At 21.6% G+C, this 18,889-nt stretch overlaps 1 protein-coding gene across 1 annotated transcript in view; it reads right to left on the bottom strand.

The window, feature by feature from the left end:
- The window catches only part of LOC117181357 (zinc finger BED domain-containing protein 1-like), a 29,877-nt gene that overhangs the window by 1,558 nt on the left and 9,430 nt on the right, over nucleotides 1-18,889 (bottom strand). The window contains exons 3-4 of the mRNA XM_033373946.1: nucleotides 11,147-11,562; nucleotides 6,859-7,013 (exon numbers count right to left, since the gene is read on the bottom strand). Coding sequence (XP_033229837.1) covers nucleotides 6,859-7,013; nucleotides 11,147-11,562 — 571 coding nt within the window. The remainder of the gene's footprint in view (nucleotides 1-6,858; nucleotides 7,014-11,146; nucleotides 11,563-18,889) is intronic.

The following is an 18,889-nucleotide window of genomic DNA, read 5'->3' as shown; positions in this document are numbered from 1 at the left end:
TGTATCAGCCTTGGAGGAGATTATGTTGAGAAATTAAAAAAAAATTCTTAAAAACGTTGTTTTTCTTGGTCAGGCCGGAAACTTATCAATCCACCCTCGTATTCAGGATGGCCGTTTTAATCGAAGAAACAAATTCCGGATCATTTCTGGGTTTTTTTTTTCTGGTTCGCAAACATTTTTCGAGGCCAATGAAATTTAAAAAATTAAACTATATTCTATACTTTTTTTCATACAAAGGAATAAACAATAAACAACAAATTAAAGCATTCAAAATGAAACACTTGAATTCCAAACTTGCAAAATCGAAATTTGACAGTTTTAAATTCAAAAATTGTGTACTCAAATGCTCAAAAATTTACGCGTACCAAATGGAAGGTACTAACACTTTTCGATTAAACAATGTTAAATAAAATGCAAATAAACTGCAAATTTTAGAACCAGGGTGGCCGTTTTAATCGACGAAATAAATTCCCGGTTTTTTTCCCGGTTCGCAAAAATGTTTCACGGGCAATGAAATTTAAAAAATGGAACTCCGAAACTTAAAAATTTTCCACTTCAGGCAATCGAAACTGAGCTGCAAATAAAAGCACTCAAAGTGGAACTGTTCAATTTTCAACTTTTAAAATTAAGTTTTCGATTTAAAATTTGGTATTCAAATGCTCAGTAATTTACGCCTATAAAATTAAAGGTACTAACATTTTTCAATATAAAAAAGTATAAATCCATGTTATCATTTTTAATGCTCTAAATTAAAAAATCAGTCAATGAACTTTAAACTTTTCAAAATTGTATAATTTTAAGGAATTTTAAACTAGAAACATTAAATATTGAAAAATTGCAACATTTTTAACAGAACACTTCTTAAATTAGAAATTCAATTATTTTCTTTTTAAATAGTTTAAACATCCTTGGAAAGCTTCAAAACATTGAGAAATCTAGAAATTGTTTTAAATTTGTTTGAAATTATTTTAGATATTTTTTCAGAACTTCTAAATATCTGTCACAATGAATTAAATTTTTTCTACAATTTTCAGAAAATCCAGAAAATTTCTTTACAATTTGGATGTATAAATAAAAATTGAACATTTATTTTTTGTAGGCAAAATTTGAGTAATTTTAAGAGATATGTAACAGTTTTTAAAAGATTCAAACTTAATGTTAAATTTGAAATGATAGCCTAATATAAAACAAAATGTAGATTTTCGCAGATTTTAAACAAAACAAAATTAGATTCTTTTCAAGAATTGTGAAAGGCTTCAAAAGTATAAAAACCTTTTCTTAAGATTCCTAGAAAAATTAAAAATAACTTTTCATTTTGAAAAATTATTGTAAGAAAATATTTAAAAACTTTTCAAAAATTTAAACAAAATTCTCGAAAAAAGATTCTAGAAAATTTAAAGAAAACTTTCTAAAATTTGCATGTTAATTTTTAATCTTTTTAAAACTCCTAAATACCTCTTAAAATTAGTCAAATTTTTTCTACAAATGTTCGTTTGTAAATTATACATCAAAATTTAAAAATTTAACTTAAAAATTAAGCATTTTTCAAATACAACAATTACAATTGTAACATTCAATGTATAATGACTAAGAGTTTCAAATTGAAACCGTTTAAGATTTTTTTATGTTAACTTTTTATTACTTAAAGTACAAATAAATTGAAAAAAAAAAATTATTTATTAAATAAAAATGTTTTTTATTCAAAATTTTCAACATCAAAGGCTTTTATTTTTTATTTGTTCAAGTCTTGAAGAAAGCATTTAAAAATTCTTTAATTTTATAATGGAAAAAATTTTTGAATTGCGCATTGAAGCTAAATAATAGCATAATTGAAAAAGATAACAATTCAAATAATTATTTAAAAACTGTTGAAATGGAACGTGGACAGATTTTTTTCTACAAATTTGTAACATTCCCGGTAAGAAAAAATTTATAAATAACAATAGAACACTTATTATTTGTAAAAATATTCGACTAATTTTAACAGATGTTTAGAAGTTTTAACAAGATTCGAATTAAATTTAGAAGATGAAATAATTTTAAATACTTACAGCTGAATTTCAAATAAAATGTAGATTTTTTCAGATTTCAAACAAAAAATTTAGATTTTTTTTTAAATTGTGAAAGACTTCAAAAGAATAAAAAAATTTCTTAAGATTCTTAGGAAAATTAAAAATGATTCTTTACTTTAAAAAATTATTGTAATAGAAAGTTTAACAAGATTTTAAGAGATTAAAAAAATTATCAAAGAAGAACATGGAAGATTTTAAGGATTTTTTTTTTTTTTTTAATTTCGATTAATTAAAAAATATATTTAAAAGTTCTTAAACAAATATTAACACACTCCGCTTAAATAACTTGAAATCATTTCAAGTTTTTAATTAATTTTGAATTTCTTAAAAACTCGTGCATATCTGTTAAAATTAGTCAATTTTTCTCTACAAATAATAAGCGTTCATTTGTTATTTATGCGTCAAAATTAAACAATTTCACTTATAAGTTAAACAATTTTTAAATAGACTAATTAAAATTGTCACGCTAAAAATTTAAAAGTTCTTCGAAAAACTAAAGATTCAAAGCTTTCTATAAAAACAATTCAGTATCAAATTGTTTTCTTTTAAATATTTGGTTTCAATTTACTCGTCTTAAATGAACAGTAAAATATTGCTAAATATTATATACTTATTCTTTTTCTACATTAAGAAATTTCAAATCAAATGGGATGAAAATTAAATAATTTAGACTCACAATATTTTAAATTTAATAAAAACCTTTAATTTTGACTATATTATTATGGATTTATTTTTAAGTTAAAAATAGTAAAATGCACGTTTACATTTTTTAATGGCTTAACAAATTAATAGAAATTCATTTTCCTAGCAATCCTAAAAAATGTTTTTATTCTTTTGAAGCCTGTTAAAATTCTTAAAAAGCTTCTAAATTTTTGTTCGAAATCTGCAAAAATCTATATTTTGTTTTGAATTAAGAATTAAAATATATTCGCTTATATTATTTTTTTTTTCAAACTAAACAATTAAAAATGAAAACGCTCAATGTTGATTTTTTTCTTTGTTTGGAATATTTTATTTATAATTAATTACATATTTCACATGAAGAATCAAATTTATCAAAATAATCAGCAATTGTTATTTTTTTTAATTACAAAATTTAATTTTTAACGTTAAAATCTGGAAATTCTTAAATTTTGAACTGATTTCGAAGCGTCTTGTAAAATCAATCATTATTCACTTGTTAATCCTTAATTTATAGTTCAATTTCAAAAGTCATCATAATTTATATTTACTTTTGATGAACTTCACAGTTTTTTATCCAAAACTTGTAGATTTCAAACTCCACTAATTTTTAATTTTTTAGGTCTTTAAAACTGTATTTTAAAATTCTCCAAATGAAAAATGTACGCTTAAAAATTAAAATCCAAAATGGAAAATTTGTAAGTGAAAGATTTTCGAATTACGCACTGTAAACTAAATTATATTATAATTAAAAATAATTGAACTGTTGAAATCAAATTTGGAGAAAACTTGTTTTTTCTAAGAATTTGTAAAATTCCCGATAAAAAAATTAATTCACTGTCAACTGAGTAAAAAATTTTGAAATAAATGAATTTTTAAATAAAATTATGAATCTTCAACTTGACTGGTCGAATTTTAAACCAAAAAGATGAAATTTCAACCAAAACCATGAATCTTCGACTGAAATAGTGGAATTTTCAACCAGAAAATTAGTTTTCAGTAAAACACACAATTCTTCAACAAAATACGTGAATTTTAAACGAAATACTTTAATTTTAAATTTTAAAAAACAAATATTCAACCAAATAATTAAATTTTGAATTGAGAAATAAGAATTTTTAACAGAAAATGGAATTGTTAACTTAAATAGTCGAATTTTCTACTAAAAAAGATTATTTTTTAAGCAAAAGTTAAATGATTACATTTTTAGTCAAAAAATTAATGTTAAACCAAAGAGAGGAATTTTTTAACTAAAATTATGGAATATTCAACTGGAATAATAGTAGTTGCACTTACAGTTTAAAAAAATTAACAAATATTCAACAAAATAGTTCAATTTTCGTCAAAAAAAGTCCTCTACATCCAACGAAAAAACAAGTTTCCAATAAAATAGCTCATTTATTAACAAAAAAAATTAATTTTTAATTAAAATAATGAACATCTTCAGCCGAAAAATAATATTTTTTAAACAAAAATGTTTAATTTTCAACCAAATAATTGTATTTTCAACATAAAAGATGAATTTTCAACTAAAATGATTCATATTAAACTAGAATACTTGTTTTTTTATTTGAAAAGAACCATTTTTAAACCAAAATGGAATAGTGTAATTTTCATTTTTAAAAAATTCAATCAAACTGATATTCAATAAAGTAGTTGAATTTTCTATCCAAAAAAGACGAATGTTAAGAGAAAGTCGAATTTTCGACTAAAAAGGATAACTTTTAATAAAAATAGAAAATTTTCTAACAAAATAATACAATTTTGAACCAAATAGTATAATTTTGAATCAAAATGTGCATTTGGAACCATTTTTTTTTAAATTTTCGACCCGAAAAGTTCAATTTTCAACAAAAATGTTCATTTTTAACAAAGAAATATAACTTTTCTTTTAAAAAAATAAGAATCTATACTACAAAAAATGAAAATAATACAATATTTTGTAAGAAAAGAGTTTAATTTTTAACCAAGTAATTTTATTTTTGACCTAAAAGGGGAATTTTCAACTAAAATGATAAATATTTAACTGAAATACTTGAATTTTTAACCGAAAAGAACAATATTTAAACAAGGAGATTAACTACCCAAGAAAAAGATCCGTATCTACAAAAAAATATAGGTTTTTAACAAAATATGCGTATTTTCAACGAAATGTTTAAAATTTAAATTAAAAAAGACAAATTTTCAGCCAAATTGTTCATTTTATACTAGAAAAGATCAATTTTAAATCAAACTAATGAATTTTTGACAAATATTATGTATCTTCAACTGGAAAAGATGGATTTTATACCTACCAAAAAGCTGAACTTTTATTCTTAAAAATTAATTTTCCTCAAAAAAAGACGAATTTTTCACAAAATGCATACATTTTTAAACAAATAGTTTAGTTTTTAAATAAAAATGTTTATCTAAATAGTGAAACACCCAAATATGTAATTTTGAACCAGAAAAGACGAATTTCTTAAAAGACATTCGGTTTTTTAACCTGAAAAGTTGAATAATTCAACAAAAAATATTATTTTTTACCAAGAAAATATGAGTTAGTAACAGAAAAATACAATATTTGATACTTTAACCAAAAATACTTTAATTTTAAATCAAAAACAGTTGAATTGAACCAAACAAAAATAATTTTCAACAAAATACACAAATTTTCATCCAAAAAGTTAAATATTCATATTAAAAAATTAATTTTCAACAACAGAGATGAAACAAAACTATTTATTTAATTATCAAACAAATTGACAAATCTTCTAGTAAAAAAAAATTAATTTTTAACAAAGTAATTAAACTTTCAACCAAGTACTTATATTTTCAATAAAAAGATGAATTCTCAAAAAAATATATAAAAGTTGATATTTAAACATAAAAAGAATTTAATTTTTAATAGAAAAATCGTTCAATTCAACAAAAAGACGAATTTTCAAACAAATAGTTCAATACCGAGATAAAAAAATTAATTTTTAACCATAGAAAGCAAATTATTAACGAAAAAATTCATTTTCAATCGTGAAAAATAAATTTTCGATCAAGAAAGATGAGTTTTCTAACAAGATGGATTTAAAATCTAAAAGGACGAATTTTCTATCCAAAGCAGAATTTTCAATAAAACAGTTGGATTTTCGACCAAAAAAAAATTACTCTTTAACAAAATAATTAAATTTTCAACAAAATAATTAAATTTTCAACTAAAGATTATAAATTTTAACCAAAAGAGATGAATTCTAAACCAATTTTTTTTTTAGAAATTTAAATTTTCAACACGAAAAGTTAAATTTAAAATGAAAAAGTTAATTTTTAACTAAAGAAGTTGAATTTTCTATTCTCCAGAACGAATTATCTATAAAAAAGACCAATATTCCAAGAGAAAGTTAAATTTTTAATCAGATTGTAAAATTTTGTAACAAAAAAAAAAATAAGATTGCAACCCAAAGCTAAAAAGAATAATTTTTTTAAAAATGTTAATTTTCAGCCAGGAAAGGTAGAATTTCAACTAATTAGTGGAAAATTCAAGCAGGAGACAAATTTTCAACAAAATAGTTGAATTTTCTATCCAAAAAGGATATTTGTTTAAAAAAATTCGAATTCTCGACTAAAAAATATATCTTTTTAACAAAACAGAAGAATTTTTTTCCAAATAATTAAGTTATCAACCAAATAGTATAACTTTGAACCAATATATAAATTCTGAAACTATTTTTTTTAAATATTCGACCTAAAAAGTTAAATTTTTCAACAAAAAAGTTTATTTTTAACAAAGAAAGATAACTTTTGTATTAAAAAAAAAGTTTTGAATCCAAGAGGTTGAATTTTCTATCAAAAACAGTTGAATTTTCGACCAAAAAAATATGACTTTTTCACAAAATAGTTGAATTTTCAACAAAAGAATTAAATTTTCAACCAAACATTAAAATGTTTAACTAAAAGAGATTCTTTCTCAACCAAAAATACAATAAAAGACTTTTCAACTAAAAATATTAGAATTTTCTTTTTACATTCTTTTAATTCATTTCGAATTTAAGTGAGAAAAGAAAACGAGAAAAAAGGGAAAGTTTCTACAAAAAAAAAAAAAATCAAAAAATAGGAAAGAAAAGTTGACACTTACTTGTCATTCGCCCCTTCTTCCTGTCTGGACTTTCATCCACTTTAGATGCCCCTTGATTTCCACTTTCCTCTTGAATCAGCTTCGTCAGCATTTCTTTAATAGGCGCTGCAACCAAAGTTTTATCTTCCTCCGTCGCATAAGGCAATTGTTTAAATCTAGAAAAATAAAATTCAAAAAATTAACTTTATTTTTTAAGTAAAAGTTCTATTCTTCAAACAAGAAATATATTTTTTTTAATTAAAAATAAACTTCAATTTTAATTTAAAATTTTATGTTTTAGTCTCTAAATGATCAAAATTAGTAATTAATTATCGCTACTATTATATTTTTGGTTAAAAATTGTATTTCTTTAAAAATTCAATCATTGATTAGAAATTTACTTTTTTCTTGAAAAAATTACTGTTTTCTGAAGAAATCGCATTTTTTAGTTTGAAACTTCAACAATTTGGTTAAATATTTTCTTTCTTGAATGAAAAATCTTTTCTGGTTAGAAATTAAATTCTTTTGTTCAAAATTCCTCTTTTTGGTTTAAGAAAAATGTCTAGTTAAACATTAACCTTTTTGGTTTAAATATTAACTTTTTGTTCGGAATTTAACTGTTACATTGAACTATTTTGTTGAAACTGTATGTAATTTGTTGAAAACTTATTTTTTTTATTACAAATTTTGCCATTTGGTTGAAAGTTAAATTCTTGGTTGAAAATTCAATGAATTTGTTAAAAATTTACACTTATTGGTTAAATATTCTTAAATGTTTTTTTAACATTCTTTTTGGCTTGAAAATTTGTTTTCCAAAATTCATCTCTCTTTGTAGAAATGAACCCTTTTTGTTTAAAAACGCAACTGCCTCATTAAACATTATTCGAAAATTCAACAATTTCCTAGAAAAATTAACTATTTGGTTGAAACTTGAACTACTTTCTTAAAAGATTTTTTTTTATTTGACGATTTATAATTCTCATTCAAAATTCGATTTTTTGTTATTGTTAAAAATTAATTTTCTTAATTTGAAATCAAATGTTCTATATTCGATTGAGAACAATAAAAACAATCAGATTTTTAAATTAAAAAACAAACGGTTTTAGAGAAAAATCGTCTTCTTTTTTTTTAATTCAACTGTCAATCAGTTCTTTAAAATTAAAAATTGATTGACTGAAAGACTGACTTGTTTATTTTTTTAGTTAAAAATTCGCTCCTTTTAGTTCAAAAATCCAACATTTAAATGAAAATTAATATATTTTATTGAAAATTCATCTCTTTTTGTAAAAAATTAATGCTTTTAGCCGAAAAATAATTTTTTGGTTGATAATTTAATTAATTTTTAAAAAATTCGTTTTTCTTTTAACGAAAATTGATCTTTTTAGTTGAAAATTATTCTTCTTGTTTGTAAATTAAGTTATTTTGGTGAAAAATTCAAATACTTAAAAAATGTAATTAATTTGTTTAAAATGTTTTTGTTGTGAAAATTAATTTTGCAGTTGAAAATTTGACTTTTTGGCAAAAAATTCCTGTTCTTGTTTGAAAATTAATTTTTTTTGTTGGAAGATTAATGATTTTTTTGTTGAAAATTAGGTTAAAATTTTTTTCTATTTGTAAAATTAATTTTTTCCGATCAAAATTGAACTATTTTATTCACACTTTTTTATATTTAATTTTCCAACTTAAAAATGAAGTTTTTTTTTAAATCGCCTTTTTTGTTTTAATTCAACTGTATTTGATTTCATATTTTAAAAAAATTTATGTCAGAATATCAAATATCCAATTCTTCTTTGAAAATTCATCTTTTTTTAGTCAAAGATACACTGCTTTGTTGGGAAATCATTTTTTATTTTGAAGACTGATTACGTTACTTGAAAACTTATCTCTATGGTTAAAAATTCAACAATTCTACTGAAAAATTCGCCTTTTTTGTTATTGAAAATTAATTTTTTAACAGAAAATTTAATTACTCCATTTTTGGTTAAAAATGGTTGTTTTTTAGTTAAAAATTGACTTCTTTTTTGCAAGTTAAACTATATTGTTGAAAATTAATTTTTTTAGTCAAAGTTGTACTACTTTGTCGAGGAGTAATTTTTTGGTGAAAGTTTCATTACTTTAGTTGAAAATTTATCTCTATAGCTCAAAATTAAACTATTTGATTGAAAAATTCACTTTTTTCGTTGAAAACTAAGTTTTTTTAAAGAAAATTTAACTACTTCATTTTTGGTTGAAAATCTTTTGTTTTTTAGTTAAAAATTACATTCATTTGTTGAAAATTGAACTATATTGTTAAAAAATATTATTTTTTCTGAAAATTTCAGTATTACACATTGTTGGTAAAATTTGGTTGTTAAACATTTTATAAACTCGTTGAAAATTCCTCTTTTTTTAGTCAAAGTTATACAATTTTGTTGGGAAGTAATTTTTTGTTTGATGATTTATTTTACTTTAGTTGAAAATTCATCTCTATGGCTGAGAATTCAAATATTCGATTAAAGTATTCCGTTTTTTTAATGTTAAAATTTAATTTTTTTAAAAAAGACAGTTTAACTACTCCTTTTTTGTTAAAAATGTGTCCTTTAAAATATAAATCCACTTTAACAGTTTAAATAGTCTAAATTAAAGAATCAAGCAATCAACCTTAAAATTGTTCAAAATTATATTATTTTGAGTAATTTTAAACTAGACACATTAAAAATTAAAAAAATAATTTTTTTCATTTTACAGTTCTTAAATTATTTTTATTTTGAATAGTCTAGGCATCCTTTAAAAGCTTTTAAATTTTATTTCAAAAGCTTGGGAAATCTAGAAGTGTTCTATAACTTTTAGAAAATGCTGAAAATTAAAAAAAATTTGAATTTGAAATAATTTCCAATACTAACAGCTGAGTTTAAAATAAAATGTAGATTTTTGCAGATTTCAAAGAAAAAAATCAGAATTTTTGTAAGAATTGTGAAAGAATTCAAAAGAATAAAAAATTTTCTAAAGATTCCTAGGAAAATTGAAATTGATTTTTCACTTTGAAAAATTATTTTAACAAAAAGTTTAAGAAGATGAATCGATAATCGATATTAATAAATTTATTTATTAAATTTAATGCAAAAAATAATATAAAGGAAGACCTGAAACTCTGAATTAAAAATATATTCCCGTCCGGCGGCCACCCTGTTTTTTATTCAAAAATCTTCGATTTTAAAAACTTCTAATTTTTTAAGCCTTTAAAACTGCATTTTAAAAAATTGTAAATTTAAATAGATGCTTTTAAAAATTTTTAATCTAAAATTTAAAACTTTTAAAGTAAAAGATTTTCGAATGAAGCATTCTAAACTGGACGATATAATAATTTTAAAAAATCACAATTTGCAAATTATTTAAAAAACGGTTGAAATCAAAGTTGCGAAAAAATTTTTATTCTAAAAATTTGGTAAAATTCCCTGAAAATTATCAAAAAAGAACCTGGAAGATTTCAAAGATTTTTTTTTATTTTCAGGATCTTCCAAAAATTGTAGGAAAAATTCGAATAATTTTAAAATGTATTTAGAAGTTCTGAAAAAAAAATGTTAACAAACTTTGTTTCAATTAATTGAAAACATTTCAAGTTTTAAATTAATTTTCAATCTTTTCAAAACTTCTAAATACCTCTCCAAATTACTCAAATTTTTTCTACAAATAATAAGCGTTCAATTGTTATTTATATGTGAAAATTTAACAATTTCACTTACAAATTAAACATTTTTTAAATAGAAGCTTGCTATGTGAAACAATTAATTTTCAAATTGTTTACTTTTAAATATTTGGTTTTAATTTTAAATATTAAATACTTATTCTTTTTCTAAATTAAAAAATGTCAAATTAAATGGATTAAAAATTGAATAATATAGACTTAAACAATATTTTTAATTTAATAAAAGCATTTAATTACGATAAAAATTAATGAAAATAGTATATTATTAATTTCATTTAATAAATTTAATATACAAAATAATGTAAAGAAAGAGCTAAAATTTTGAATTAAAAATATTTTATTGTTCAGTCTTTTATACTTAAAGTACAGATCAAAAAACCGTCAACTTCAAACGCTTTTAAATTGTGATTGTTTAAATCTTTAAGACTGCACTTTAATTATTTAAAAACCTTCTAGAAATTCGTAAATTTCCCGGTTTCCAGGTCCAGCGGCCACCCTGCAAAAGCTATTTTATTCTTTAAAAAATCGAAATTTCTGCTTTTTTTCGATCTCTTTTTCACCACAAAAAAAAAAAGAATTAATTTTACTTTTGTTTATTTTATTCTTGAAGAGAAAAAAAATTACCTTGGATCAAGTGTTGTCGCAATTTGCAGAAGAAGGGTAACATTAGGATCGGCATAACGCTCGTAAAGCATTTCCGACAAACTCTCTTTAAAATTCTTAGCAGTGCCGCTATCCGTATCTTTGGTTTTCAGATGAGAAGAAACCAATTGCCAAAGAAGCGGTTTTAGGAGAGAACAGAGTGGCATTTTCTCCTCGCTGAGAGTCATGATTGTGACTTTGAATGGCTCGAGGACAGTTACGAGATCCTCGATCACTTTCCATTCGTCTGGGGCAAGATCGATCAGTTCCTGGTCGATTCTATCAATACCCTCAAGAATTGAAGACACAATACTGCGCCGAAGCACCAATTGCTCGAGCATATTGTAGGTTGAGATCCACACTTCCGGGTAATCCATCATCAAAGGGCTATCTTCCAACTACCAAATTATTTATAATTAATTAACTATGCACTCATATTACATAATTCAGGGTTGCAGGCCACGGATTTAGTTTAGAGATCGAAAATAGTCTAAATAGTGTCACAAATTTGAAAAAAGTGGGGTAGAATTTTTCAAGGTAGGGAGTAATTTAAATATTTTGCATTATTTAAAATAATGAACTCGGAGTATGCATAGAGTTTTGCTAGTTTATTATGAATAATGTTTTTTTTTTCAGTTTCTAAGGATTTAATTAATATGTTTAATTTAGAAAGCTTTGACAACTTATATTAGAAAATATCTTAAAATATATTTGCATCATCGATTTACTAAATAATTAAATAATACTAAAAACATAATTTCTTGAATTTTAAAGCACTAAATAGTTGAATTCCAAACAAATAAAATCAATTTTCAACCAAATAGTTTAATTTTAAACTAAAAAGGATCAGTATTGAATCAAAAGTTAAATTGTCAGTTAAAATAAATAATATTCCACACAACAAAATTTACAACCAAATTGATGAATTTTAAATTAAAAATCAGAATCTTCAACTGCACTAGATAAATTTTAAACTAAAAACATGATTTTTTAACAAAAGTTTTTTACTTTCAGCAAAGTAGTTTTATTTTCAAGCAAAAAGATTGATTTTCAAATAAAACGATGAATCATTAACTAAAATACTTCAATTTTCAACGAAAAAAGATGAATTTTCATACAAGAACCTTAATTTACTAACAAAAAAGACCATTTTTTAAATAAAATACATGCCTTTTTAATTAATTATAGTTCAATTTAAATCTAAAAAGATCAATTTTTAATCATAGATTGAATCGTTAAATTTTCAGTTAAAAAAATTAATTTTCAACAAAAAAAAAAGAATTTTGAACAAAAGAGTTAAATTTGCAACTAAAATTATGAATCTTTAACTGAAATAGTTCAATTTTAAACCAAAAAGATGAATTTTTAAATAAGAGCATTAATTTCTACCAAAAAGACGAATTTTCAACGAAAAAGATGAATTGTAAACCAAAAATTGAGTAGTTAAATTTTCAGTTAAAAAAATTTTCACTTCTTGTGAAAAATTGACCTTTTTTAATAGAAATTTAATCTTTTTCATTAAAAATTTCCGATATGTAGAAAATATATTTATTATATTTTTTATTAATTCATTTTTTGGTTGAAAAAAAAGTTTAGTTAAAAATTCGTTTCATTTTTGTTTTTTTTAAAGCAAATTCGTATTTTGAAAATTCCACTATTTGGTCAAAAAATTCATATTTTTGGTCTAAAATTCATCCCTGTGATTACAAATTAACTTGTTTGGCTGAAAATCCATTTATTTTTATTTGAAAATTAAGAATTATTTTTTTACTAAAGATGTAACTATTACATTATTGTTTGAAAATTTATATTTTGTGTTTAAAAAGTTAATCAATTTTGCTAAGAAATAGTTGCTCTTCTTTCTTCAAAATGTACTTTTCTAACTGAAAAATCGAATTTTTGTTTAATTTAATGTTTTACTGAAAATTTAATTAACCTTTTTTTCATAAAGAACTTATTTCTTGAAAATTCTTTTTTTTTGTTGTTGAAAATTTACTTTTCAACTAAATTTCAACCAACTATTTGTTAAAAAAATTAAGCCATTTATTTAGAAATTTATCAATTTGGTAGGAAATTTAACTTTTTGCTGAAAAAGTCATATTTTTTATCGTATTTTCTATCTTTTGTTATTAATAATTACATTATTTATTATTATTCAAATAAAAAAAATCAATTTTGAATATAAGAAACTATTTTTTTAATTAAATTGTTTAATTTCCAACTTATAAAGGGTGAAGTTTCAACCAAATTGTTGAATTATAAAGGCAATGTCTAAATAGTTTATTTTTCAATCAGATAGCTAAATTTCCCACCAAATCGTTAAATTTTCAACCAGAATGCAATAGTTCGACTTTCAGATAAAAAAACTAATTTTTAACTACAGAAAAATGAATTTTCAACCAAATGATTAAATTTTGAAGCCAAAAAGACGTATTATGTAAAAACCACATAAATTTCCAATAAAAAATGTGATTTTTTACCAAAAAGTTCATTTTTGACCAAATATGATTTTTTTAAACAAATGCTTTTATTCTTATCCAAATGGTTGAATTTTCTACAAAAATTGTTCAGAATTAAATTTTCAACATCAAAAATAAACAAATTTTCAACTAAACATTTTTTTCAATCAATAAAAGTCAATTTTCCACAAGAAATGAAATAGTTAAAGTCAATTTTCAAATTAAAAGATTAATCTTCAACTAAAAAAAAAATTAATTAATTTTTAACCAAATAAATCAATTTTCAAAAAAAAAAAAATGAATTCTCAACAAAATAATTCAATTTTAAACTCAAAGGATGAATTATCTACTAACAAAAAAAAACAGTTTCAATAAAATATTTACATTTCCAACTAAAAAAGATAAATTTACAAACCAGAACTAGAGTAGTTCAATTTTCAGTTGGAGAAGTAAATAAAAAAAAAACTATTTTTCTGCAAAATTAATTAATTTTCAAACTAAAAATATAAATTTTTAAACGAAAATGTAATAGTTGTATGCATGCATTTTTTACCAAATAGTGGAATTTGAAACAAAAATATAAATTTTTTTAAAATGGACGAATTTTTAACTAAACATTTTTTTCAACCAAAAAAATGTTTCTCAAAAAAAATAGAATAGTCCAATTTTCTACATAACGAAACATTTTTTAATGAAAAAGATTAAATTTCTATCAAAAAATGTCAATTTTCAACAAGAGATGAAAAAGTTAAAGTGAATTTTCGACTAAAATGATCAATCTGGAATTTAAATACATTTAATTTCAACCAAATGCATCGATTTTCAAAACAAAAAAAAAGAATTCTCATCAGAATAATTAAATTTTAAACCCAAACGATGAATTTTCTACCCAAAAAGATACAGTTTTCAGTAAAATATATACATTTTCGACTAAAAAAGATAAATTTACAAACCAGAACTAGAATATTAAAATTTTCAGTTAGAAAAATAAATTGCAATGAAAAAAAAGCGAACTATTTTTCAACCAAATTAATTCATTTTCAAACTATACACATAGATTTTCAAACATAAATGTAATAGTTGCATCTTCTACAGAAAAAAAAAGTTTCAAATAAAAATAAACGAATTTTAAGCCAATGAAATTAGCTTGTAATCACAGGGATGAATTTTTAACCAAAAATATGAATTTTTAGACCAAATAGTGGAATTTTCAAAATATGAATTTTCTTTTTAAAAAAACGACTTTTTAACTGAACATTTTTTTCAAACAAAAAAAATGAATTAACAAAAAATAGAATAAATAAATTTTCTACATAACGGAACCTTTTTTAATGAAAAACTTTAATTTTTAACCAACTACATCAATTTAAAACAAAAATGAATTATCAACAAAATAATTCAATTTTAAACCTAAAAGATGAATTATCTGCCAAAAAAGATACAGTTTTAATGAAATATATAGATTTCCAACTAAAAAAAAATTAAATTACAAACCAGAACTAGAGTAGCTCAATTTTCAGTTAGAAAAGTAAATTTTGAAGAAAAAACAACAACTATTTTTCCGCAAAATTAATTAATTTTCAAACTAAAAATATAAATTTTCAAACAAAAATGTAGTAGTTGCATCTTCAGTAAAAAAAATAGTTTTCAAATAAAAAAAAACGAATTTTCAGCCTACGAAATTTATTTTTTAATCACAGGGATGAATTTTCAACTAAAACTATTAATTTTTTGATCAAGTAGTAGAATTTTGAATAAAAAAAATTAATTTTCTTTAAAAAGACAAAAACAATTTTAACTAAACATTTTTTTAATTAACAAAGGTCAATTTTCCACAACAAATGGAATAGTTCAAGTGAATTTCCAACTAAAAAGATTAATCTTGAACTGAAAATATAATTAATTTTTAACCAAATACATAATTTTCAACAAAAAAAAAAACATGAATTCTCAACAAAATAATTCTATTTTAAACTCAAAGGATGCATTTTTGTCCCAAAAAAGATACAGGTTTAATAAAATATATACATTTCCAACTAAAAAAGATAAATTTACAAACCAGAACTAGAACAGTTCAATTTTCAGTTAGAAAAATAAATTAAAAAAAAAAGAAACAACTATTTTTGAGCAAATTTAATTAGTTTTCAAACTAAAAATATAAATTTTCAAACAAAAATGTAATAGTTGCACCTACAGTAAAAAAATTAATTTTCAAATAAAAAAAAAGAACTTTCAGCCAAAGAAATTTATTTTTTAATTACAGGGATGAATTTTCAACTTTTAATCTCTTTAATCAAATACATAAATTTAAAAAAAATTAATTCTCAACAAAATAATTCAATTTTAAACTCAAAAGATGAATTTTCTACCAAAAAAAGATACAGTTTGAAAAAAATATATACATTTCCAACTAAAAAAGATAAATTTAAAATCGGAACTAGAATAGTTCAATTTTCACAACTATTTTTCTGCAAAATTAATTAATTTTCAAACTAAAAATATAGATTTTCAAGGAAAAATGTAATAGTAGCATCGTCTGTAAAAAAAAATAATTTTCAAATAAAAATAAACGAATTTAAATAAAACTATTTTTCAACAAAATTAATTAATTTTTAAACTAAAGATATATATTTTTAAGCAAAATGTAATAGTTGCATCTTCAGTGAAAAAATAATTTTAAAATAAAAATAAACGAATTTTCAGCCAATGAAATTAATTTGTAAATCACTGGAATGAATTTTCAACCAAAAATATGAATTTTTTGACCAAATACTGGAATTATTAAAATATGAATTTTCTTTAACACAAAAAAGAAGAATATTTAACTCAATATTTTTTTTTCAACCAAAATAATGAATTCTTAACAAAGAATAGAATAGTTAAATTTTCTGCTTAACGGAACATTCTTTAGTGAAAGATTAAATTTCTATAAAAAAAAGTCAATTTTCCACAAGAAATGGAATAGTTAAAGTGAATTTTCAACTAAAATAATACATATTTAACTCAAAAAAAAAGATGAAAAAATTATTTTTTTTTTGTTTGAAAATTCCAATAAAATTAATGCTTGAAAAGCAAATTTTTCAAATAAAAATAAACGAATTTTCAGCCAAAGAAATTAATTTGTAATGACAGGGATAAATTTTCAACTAAAAATATGAATTTTTTTTACCAAATAGTGAAATTTTCAAAATATGAATTTTCTTCAACACAAAAAAAATGAATTTATAAGTCAATATTTTTTTAACCAAAATAATGATTTCTTAACAAAAAATCGAATATTTAAATGGGCAATTTTCAACTAAAATAATATATATTTAACTTAAAAAAGAGAAGAAAAAATTCTTTCTTTTTTTAAATTCCAATAAAAGTATTGCTTGAAAACCAAATTTTTTAAATAAAAATAAACGAATTTTCAGCCAAAGAAATTAATTTGCAATGACAGGGATAAATTTTGTACTAAAAATATTAATTTTTTTTTACCAAATAGTGAAATTTTCAAAATATGAATTTTCTTCAACACAAAAAAATGAATTTATAAGTCAATATTTTTTTAACCGAAATAATGTTTTCTTAACAAAAAATCGAATATTTAAATTTTATGCATGATGGAACATTTTTTAATGAAAAAGATTGAATTTTTATAAAAAAAGTCAATTTTCTACAAGAAATGGAATAGTCAAAGTGAATTTTCAACTAAAATAATACATACTTAACTCAAAAAAAAGAAGAAATATTCTTTTTTTTTTGTTTGTTTGAAAATTCCAATAAAATTAATGCTTGCAAAGCAAATTTTTCAAATAAAAATAAACGAATTTTCAGCCAAAGAAATTAATTTGTAATGACAGGGATAAATTTTCAACTAAAAATATGAATTTTTTTTTACCGAATAGTGGAATTTTCAAAATATGAATTTTCTTTTTAAAAAAACGAATTTTTAAGTAAGAATTTTTTTCAACAAAAAAATGAATTCTTAACCAAAAATAAAATAGTTAAATTTTCTGCATAACGTAACATTTATTAAGTAAAAGATTAAAATTCTATAAAAAAAGGTCAATTTTTCATGAGAAATGGAATGTTTGAAGTGAATTTTCAACTAAAATGATTAATCTTGAATTAAAAACATTTAATTTTTAACTAAATAATCAATTTAAAAGAAAAATGAATTCTCAAAAAAATATCTCAATTTTCAACCTAAAAGACAAATTTTCCACCAAAAAAAATACAGTTTCAATAAAATATATAAATTGTCAACTAAAAAAAATTAAATTACAAACCAGAACTAAAATCATTCAATTTTCAGTTAGAAAAGTAAATTAGGAAAAAAAACTATTTTTCTGCAAAATTAATTGATTTTTAAACTAAAAATATAAATTTTCAAGCATTTTTTTTACCAAATAGTGAATTTTTCAAAATATGATTTTTTTTGAAAAAAGCGAATTTTTAACTAAACATTTAAAAAAAAATGAATTTCTATAAAAAAGGTCAATTTTCCGCAAGAAATGGAATAGTTAAAGTAAATTTTCAACTAAAATAATACATTTTTAACTCAAAAAAAAAAGAAATCAAAAATGCATTTTTACATTTTGAAGAATTTTGAAACCACTTTTTTCTGAATATGAAAATTCTGTGTACGGATATTTATAGTATTAAAAAGAAAAAACAATTTATCCTCATGACTTTTTTCGATAAAAAGAAAACTCTCAAGAGTTATAGCGTTTTCAAAAAATTTTTAATCAACCGAAAATCAAAATTTGAAGCCGAAAAACGCACGATATGAAAAAAAGTCAAGAGAAGAAAATTATTTCTTTTCGAAAGCCCTACAAGATTATCATAACCAATTTTTGGATTTTCTTCAAAAATCGAAATTTCAAATTTTGATTGCACAAAAAATAATGGAAAAAGAAAAAATTCCATTTTGTGGAAAAACTATGTAGGACATGAAAAAAGATGAATTAACAAAAATGGTTATCCCAAAAAAGATCTACAATTTCGTTAAGAATCACTTCTTGATAGGAATCGTACTTTTTGTTTTATTCGTGAAAAATAACGTTGAAAAAAAAAATAAAATAAAATAAAATCTGTGGAAAAACGACGAAAGTTGCGAGAAAAAAAATCCAACAAAATCTGTGTGTAAATACTGCCATCTAAAAGAGATCATTTTGATAAAATTTTTTTCAAGCATTCCAAATGCAAAGAATAAATATCCGAGCACGAATAGCGCGCGATGAGCATGTGAACGCGAAGCGGGCAGATTTTTTAGTTTTGA

This window comes from Belonocnema kinseyi, chromosome 10 (genome assembly GCF_010883055.1).
Source record: "Belonocnema kinseyi isolate 2016_QV_RU_SX_M_011 chromosome 10, B_treatae_v1, whole genome shotgun sequence".
In the NCBI taxonomy this organism is placed as follows: Eukaryota; Metazoa; Arthropoda; class Insecta; order Hymenoptera; family Cynipidae; genus Belonocnema; species Belonocnema kinseyi.
This window is presented reverse-complemented; position numbering and strand designations above follow the sequence as displayed.